Genomic DNA, 8,170 nt, shown 5'->3' with positions numbered 1-8,170 from the left:
GGTGTCTGTCCTGCCCAGGCACCAATTAAGACAACAAAAGGCATCCTGCTTCGCTCCAGCGGCACTTCTGGGTGTCCATCCCACCCTTTTCAGGATCACAGGGACCCTATCAGGAGCCATCTGGGACCGAGAGGGACACCAGCCCTCCCGGCTGACCCTTCCCTGCATCCCAGCGCCGTCAGGAGCTGGGACATGCTGGGGATTATCGTGGGGGAACGCACGGCTGGGATCAGCCCTGAAATGGCCACCCCATCGTGGCAGAGCCGCCCTGTTGCGGCAGGATCACCCCCCAGCTGAGCAGCAGGGTCTGCCCATCGCATGAGCAGGAAGAGCCACAGCCCGGGGGAAGTGTGGAATGCTGAGCTCACACCAGCCCCTGGTTCACGAGGGCTCCCCAGACCCCCCAAGACCTTCCACACCTCCCCAGGGAAGATGACCAGCCCGAACTGGCGGGGCACGGTCACCCCCAGTTCCCAGCACACAAACAGCCGTGCTCAGGGTCGTGGCTGTCACTGGAGATGTTCTTGGGGGGGATTTGCAGGCCTCCCTGCTCTGGAGCACCAGACCCTGAGGGGAGGGACATCGACCTTGGGTGAGACCTGTAGATCCGATACAATGGAAATGCCACTGCCAGCACCCAGCACCCATGGCCAACAGCTTTCCCCATCGTGGAACCTAAAAATTCCGTGGCCAGAACACGGCACCAGGACACTGACAGGACACTGGCATTCTGTGTGTCTGCAGGGATCCTGAGCAATTTGCTCTCTCCCAACACGCTCCCTCTGCTGTCCTGCTGCTGGTGGGCAAAGCCAAAGGCAGACCCCTCCTTCCCTGCACGGGGGGGGTGGGAAACCTCCAGCTCCCCCAAACACCCCAATCCCACCCCCCTGGGCTCGTGGGAAAAAGGCAGGCAGGGAGGGAAAGTTCATCCCTTAAAAGCCTGGGGAGAGAAAGGCCGTGATGGTCACCCCGTAGTTTTGCCTTTGCTTGCACCAGCCCCCTCCTAATTGTGGCTCTTCAAAGGGTTGAAAATGCTACATCACTTCAAAGTGACCATTTCTGAATGGGAGCTTGTAAAACCCCTTCTCCCCCTCCCACCAAATTCTTCCCAGGGCTTTTGAAGATGCCTGCACTCCCCTCACCAACACGGTGAAAGGGCCACCAGGCGCCAGGCACAGGATGCCAGCCGGGCATGCAGGAAAACTGAGTGGGGAAGGGCTGGGTCCCCCTGAAAAACAGGGGTTTCCTGGGGAAAGGGGGGGGTTTGAAGGAGGTTTTTTTTCTCCCCTTTCAGACAGGCAGAGGCCTCCCCAGTAGAGGCACGGCTCCCTTGGGACTGCAGCCCAGTTTGCCTGGATGCTGCACACCCCGGAGTCACACCAGAGATGGAGCAAAAGGCATGTGTAGGGTGCAGGGGGCTGTGGGGAGCCCTTCCAGCGTGCCAGGAGCTTGTCAGATCTGTGGCTTCCAGAGCTCTGCGAGGTTCACACCAAAGGCTGGATTCCCACCGCAGCCCTGCGGAGGAGAAAGGGAAGCGATTCCTTCCCAAATCGATTCGAAACACTTCTTGGGAACTAATAATCCCATTATAAAACATCTTGAAAATAAAAACCCCTTCGCCTCTCACTCACCTCTCCCCCGCTTGGCTGGGTCACCCTGGGGATGACAGAGCCTGGGTGAGGGGCTGAGCCCTGCAGCCCCCAGCCCCCTGGGGCTGAGCACCCCCATGTCAGTGCTGCAGAGCTCCACGGGCAGCAACAATTGTCCCCCGGCACTGTACCCAACTGAGCAGTGCTCAGCACAAGAGCCATCTCCTCCTGGCCTCGCACGTGCTGCCCACTCACACCACCAGCCCCTGCCCACCCCTGCTCGCCTGTGGGAATTAATCCCACGGGAACAGCATGAACTGCTGCTGTCCCCACTGTGACACGTCTCACCATCAGCAAATGCTGCCATGTCCAGGGGAGAGGGGGTGCTGCAGGACCCTCATTCTGCTTATTTCTGTGTCAGGTTCTTCCCTGAGCTGAGCAGGACCACACCAGAGGCCCATCCCACGCCCTGGGCACTGCAGGGCTCTGTGCAGTCCAAGGGACCAACAGTCCCTTCACCTGGGGGGGCATGGCAGCATCTGGGACACTGGGATCACTGGCAGCCCCACATAAACCCTGAACTATTGCCATGGGGAGGCTGTGGGGGCAAAGGGACTTGTCCAAAGGTAGGGACGAGACAGGAGCTGCAGCTCCATGTGCCCCACTGCGAGGTCCTGCTCATGGACACAGCGCTGAGCCCAGTGGGGTGGACACGAGACAGGACAGGGGCTGTCTGCTGTGGGCAGGGGGATGCACATTCCCCCACACAGAGGGGCTCCTAGTGGGGGTCACACTGAAAGGGCACCGTGATGGTGACACTGGTGACCTGTAGTCCCTCCAGCCTATTCTGTCAGCTGCAGTGCTGGGTCAGCGTTACTGGGACAGCACTGGGACTTCCATGGCAGGACAGGGGGACACAGCAGGGCTTGGGAAACTGGGACAGAGCAGGACCTGGGCACACCTCCTTTGAACCCGTGCCCATTCCCCTTTCGGAGCCCACACAGCCCTGATTTGGCTGGGAACAACCAGTCCCCACTGCGTTAACCCTGGGCACCCCAGGGTTTCAGTGTCAGCGTGGTAGCCAACAACTTCCCAGGGGAGCCAGGTTCTTCTGCCCAAAATCCTGCCCCACGGGCTCTGCTTCCAGCCCAGATCCCTCTGTGTCAGCCCAGTCCGAGCCAGGGCCTTGGGGCGAGGAGATGGGCGCCTGTTGCGGCTGGCTCAGGCAAGGCCCCGGCAGCTCCTGCTGCCTCTGGAGAGGCTGCGGGTCCGCAGCCCCGTGCCCGCGCCGAGCCCCCTGCCAGCCCCCAGCCCTGCCCCCGGCACAGCCAGAGCCATCGCCACGGCCACAGCCAGGGCTGGGGTCTGGGAGAAAGCTCACGGCTTTGTCCAGGCTTTGCACAAGGCTGAACACAGACCTGGGAGCATTCTTGGAGTACAAAGGTGCATGGGAAACCTCGGCCGCGGTGAGAGATCAGCCTGATAAGAGGAGTTACGAGCCTGAGAAACGTGCTGATTGCAGGGCACTGAAGATGCCTGGTTATCTTTTCCTCCTCGATAAGGCAGATAAGGAAAGGACAAAGGACCCGGGATTGTGCAACCTGGGCTGCAGCAGCCTAGCCATGATCTTAAGATGTTCCCAGGGTGGAGGAGGGAGGATGAGCTCAAGCAAGAGGCAGCTCCAGCTGCTCTCATCTCCCTGTGCTGCTGTGAAGAGAGCCCTGCCAGCCCATGCCCTCAGCTGCCCCAGTGTGGTGGCTGCAGAGCAGGGACTGTCCTGCTGCCACCCCAGCTTGGAGCCACCGTCCAGCCTTCCCCACAGCGTGGTCTGCAGCTCTTCCTCCTGCAGCCCTGAGCCGCCCCTCGCGGCTTTTCCCCAGGCTCGGGGGGGAGCCGAGGGCTGAGAAGGGAAAGAAACCCCAAGTCACTGCTCAGGCTGGCAGGCGCAAGGTGGGTGCCCGAGCTGCCCGGGGCCATCCTGCCACCCAGTGCAGGGACACCCCGGCTGCTCCTCCAGCCACCCCTGCGCCCATCCAGGACTTCCCCTGCGCTTGTGTCCCGAGAGGCAGTGCTGGCAGCTCCTCAGGGAGGGTGCCCACCAGCGTGGGAGTGGGGGCTTCACCGTGCCTGATCAGCGCCACAGACCCAAGGGCCGCAGGATCCATTGTTTTCATCTTTTGCAGCACATTTGAGATGGTGAGGGGGGATTTTACAATTAAATTCGCCTCCTCTGTTTGGCAACTCCCAACCCGCTGGAATGTGCTACATCCTCGCCTTTCCCAGAGACCAGATTTCATCTGGCAGAGCACCCACCGAGCTCTGGGGCCCCCTGCCAGCTGGTTTTACTGCACTGACTAAGCAAGAGTTCCCCCGGCCAGATGAGAGCCTGTGACGCAGCCCATTCCCTCGGGGCACTCGGGAGCCGCAATCTGTCACTGCCTCCAGCAAGGACTTGCCTGTGGCCCGTGGTGACCCACAGCCCTGCCCCTCTCTCTGCCCCAGCCCCAGCCCCAGCCTGCTCCAGGCACCTGAGCTGCTCAGAGCATCCCACTGGGAAAAAGGCATCACAGGGCAAAGCTGTCTGGGCTTGAAACTATTTGCAGCACTTTTGTCAAAGCCCTCGTGCAGGGAAAATGTGGCTGTGTCAAGGAATAGGTTCCCTAAAACCTGTGAAAGCCCTAGGTCCAAGCAAGAGTGAGCTATTACAGGATGAATAATTGGCCTTTCGTCACTTGGAAGCCCTGCTGTAAAAATCCAGGAGCCAAACGGAGCAGCACTGGCCATGGCTGGCTGCAGCTGGAGCCCCGGACTTGAGAGTGCCTGAGGCAGATGGAGACTTGTGCTGAGGGGTGATCCAGAAGGATCTGTCCCCATCACCCATCCGCCCCAGCACCCACCCGCTCCTCCCTGGAGAGGTGAGGCCCCCGTGGGAGGAGGCTCCCTCCTTGCCTGGAAGCAGCAGCAGCAGTGAAAAGGCATTTTCTTGCCAAGCAGCAGCACCTGGCCGTGATCTGGGCCATGCACAGGGGCATGACAGAGATGACATGGCCTGGGCTGGAGTCACTGCACAGGGACAGTCCTGGTGAGGGGCTGTGGTTGCTGAACACCCCATGCCGTGTGTTGGGCTATGGCAAGGGCAGAGCAGGTCCTCCCACCAACCCCTTCAGCAGGCAAATGTAAAGGAAAGCAGGGATAGATGAAGTTTTCCTTATGGACCCACTTCTGTGGCTGCCCAGCCTGTCCCACTGCCACCACTGTCCCCACCAAGTGATGGCAGGACATTGTCAGCACACCCGTCCTGTTTCTCTTCCCCGAAACTTGACCCAAAGTGGGACATTTTGGGGACAACCTAGTCAAGCTCACACTAATGCTTGTGATCGCTGCAGCTCCTAGCAAAATCCCAATAGAAATGGAACTCCCAGGATGACCAGAGCCCTGTGTCACAGGGGACCCTACTGGCAAGTCCCCAGGGGTTTTCACTTTGGTGGGTGCCAGTAGGAACCTGCTGTGCCCACCTGCCCAGGAATCACAGCTTCTATTTCACGTCTCCACCAACCCTCTGGGGATGCTGTGGCACCTATGGTCACTGCACCTGGCTGCTCCAGGGCAGAGGATGTTCCCCACTGGAGGATGCTCCCTGACATGGCCAGTGCAGGGGTCCCACCTGTCCCTCCCCCCAGGGACATGGGGGACCTGACAAGAGCCTGCATGGCCTGATGGGACATGGGGTGCTGCAGGTGGGGTGTAAAGGGTAGATTAAGGTGGTCCCTACAGAGTCTGTGTGGAGGAGCCCCAGCGCTGCGTGAGACCCTCCCAGCTCCATCAACCTCATCCCGAAGGGGGGAAGGGGAATCGGCTCTCTCTGAACACAGACCACAGCATTTCTATTTCCCATACTCCGAAACTGGCTGAACTGGCCCGGCTGGTCGCTGGGTACACACACAGAGAGTGCCCTCACCAGAGAAAGCGCTGGGGAGGATGTCCCGGCCTCTGGGGCAGCACAGCACTCCCAGGCTGCCGGCACCATGGGAAAAGCCGCCCCACCACGTTCCTCATCCCCAGAGCCACACGTGCAGCTCCCAGCAAAGCCACAGCCGGCCAGGAGCGCCCGGCAGCCGCCACTTCCCTCTGCTCCTGCTGTCAGCAGTCGGGGCAGTGATGCACCAAGGGCTGGGGGCAGAGCCCGGGCTGGGCTGGAGCAGCGACGGGGGCACGTTCCCATTCCAGAGTGCCTGTGATGGGTGTCGTTCGCCACCACAATGTGCCTCCTGTGGGAAGGAGTGCGTGTGGGTCATCTCAGGCATCAGGTCAGTGCAGCTCGGAGCACGGCACGGAGGAGCCTTCCCTCCCCCGAGCCCGCTGGAGCCTGGCTGGGCAGGCGGCACTGACTCACTGCCCTGCAGCCTGACCTAATTCAGGAGGCACTGGGCAAGCGAGGAAGACACTGGGCAGGCGAGGAAGGCACTGGGCAGGCGAGGAAGGCACTGTGAGCAGCCCCAGCCAGGAGGCATTTCACCACCCCAGCTGAGTTTTCACGTTCAGGCGGATGATGGCCCCAGGCTGTCGCTTGAGCTACTGTTGGCATGCCACCAACCCCCTGGGCCGGGCAATCCCATGCACGACCCTGTGCCTTGCAGGGCAGGACAGGGCAGCCAGGGGAGAGACATAAACCGAACTTGAAAGAGCTCTGTGGGTCTGCACCCCGTGGCAGGGTGGTGGCAGGGCACCCTGATCCCCCTCTGAGAAGCCCCCAGGCCCAGGGGATGGTCCCGCTCTGCCCAGAGCAGTGCCAGGGAAGGGGACAGGAAGGGGATCATGCCCAGCCCTGGGCACCCACCCACTCACCTGCACTGTGCTCCCCTGACGCTCGTCTGCTGCCCTCCACCAGCTGCCTCATCCTCTCCCGTGACACCTTCAGGTACTTGTTGCAGTTGCACACCTGAGAGAAGAGAGCGGGGAGGTCAGTGAGATGGGCACTGCACTCCCCGGGCACCTCCTGCCTGCCCAGAGCACAAACCCACACTGGGCACCCCTGGCACAGGCTTGACAGCCCCCACCATGTGCCCCACAGCACGGGAAACCAGGGCAAGGCCTGTCCCACCGAGCAGGGATGGGCACAGCCACAAGAACCCCTCCAGAGGTGCTCCCTCTGCTCAGCCATGTCTCCAGCCAGGCTGCGGGCACTGCCCACCTGACTGCCCGGCCAGAAAACACCAGCAACTGACGCTGCCTTAGAGCATCAAGCAGACACCCAAAGTCTGGGCTGTGGCTTCAAGATTTGTTCTCTCTTGTCTGACAGAGGCTGGGGAGGATGGCTGTGGACCCCAAAACACTCAGGGCTCTCAGCTGGCTCTGCTTGGCTTGGCTCTGCTGCAGCACTGTGAACACTGAGTTGCACTTTCTACCCCACCTTGTCTGCCAAAATGTACCCAGACAGGTCTCTGAGTGCCTGCATGTGCCGGGTGCTGGACCCCAAGGAGCTCCCCAAGTCCCAGTGCTGAGGAGCACCCAGGGCTGGTCCCCGGGGCCAAGCACAGGGTGCAGCTGGCAGCCAAAGGCACTCGCCCAGAGTGAGCGGCACTAAAGCTCCCCGGGAGCATCGCAGCCGGCTCCCTGACACCTTCCCTCTCCTCTCCCCTCCCTCCTGGGCTGGGAGCTGGTTGCAGGGATGTGCCACAACACCTTTTGTCAGCTGTTTGTTTTTAGGGGCTGTTTTCTGCTGGCAGAGCATTCCCAGCATGCTGCACCCAAGGCAAGGCGGGAGAGAGGTGAGCAACTTCACCAACCAGAACAAGTCAGTTCCCTGCCAGGGGCTTTGCTCCAGAGCCTGTTGAAACCAGGAAGGTTTTTCCAGCTCCCAGCCAGGCCCTGCTGTGGGCTGGCGGCCGCTCTGCTGGTTTGGGGCTGGAGCGGTGCCGGCTTCATGGCACGGGGCAGCGACGGCCCTGCTCCCACACAGCTGCCTGCAGGAGGAACGGGGCAGGGTGATTTGTTTGGAAACGAGCTTGCCACTGTGTCCGGGCTCTGCCTTGCAGCAGAAGGTGATTCCCACTGGCAGCCTCCACAAAACCATCACACACTCCTCATCCTTTGGGCCAGAAAGGACACCTGGGCTCCGCTCCCCGCGGCCCCGCTGCTCCAGCCCTGCAGAGCAGCAGCACGGACAGATAGAGATGGACAAGGGGTGATCTTGGAAGCACCCAAATGACACAGAAGCCCCTGCTTCACTTGCTGGGGATGTGCTGGTCCCACTCCCCATGATGGTGAGAATGGGCTGCATGCTGGAGAGGGACACCGAGCCTGGAGGGGTGGGGGATGGCACCTCGGGCACGGTGACAGCACTGGAGAGCTGGAGGTTTCCAGGAAGCTCCCAAACCAGCTGTCCATCAAACTGCCGGCCAGGAGGATGCAGCAGGGCCCAAGGGCACCCTCCTCCCTTTCCCTCCCTGCTGGCACGGACATGCAGGGGCTCCTCTGCCCTCTGTCACACATCAAATCCCCAGGATGCCCAGCCCTGGCAGCTTGGAGCCCACCAGGTTCTGGAGCAGCACTGCCAGCGCGCACGGCACGGGCTCCTTGTC

The 8,170-nt window shown here is 61.3% G+C and overlaps 1 protein-coding gene across 1 annotated transcript in view; it reads right to left on the bottom strand.

Moving 5' to 3' along the window:
- The window catches only part of LOC103615001 (exonuclease mut-7 homolog), a gene marked incomplete at its 5' end in the record, with an annotated part of 146,384 nt that overhangs the window by 663 nt on the left and 137,551 nt on the right, over positions 1 to 8,170 (bottom strand). Inside the window, one exon of the mRNA XM_017733415.1 lies at positions 6,435 to 6,528. Within this exon, the coding sequence (XP_017588904.1) occupies positions 6,435 to 6,528 (94 nt within the window). The remainder of the gene's footprint in view (positions 1 to 6,434; positions 6,529 to 8,170) is intronic.

Source organism: Corvus brachyrhynchos, unplaced genomic scaffold, assembly GCF_000691975.1.
Source record: "Corvus brachyrhynchos isolate BGI_N302 unplaced genomic scaffold, ASM69197v1 scaffold1005, whole genome shotgun sequence".
NCBI classification, from domain to species: domain Eukaryota; kingdom Metazoa; phylum Chordata; class Aves; order Passeriformes; family Corvidae; genus Corvus; species Corvus brachyrhynchos.
The sequence above is the reverse complement of the archived record's forward strand: the minus strand, read 5'-3'. Positions and strand labels throughout refer to the sequence as shown.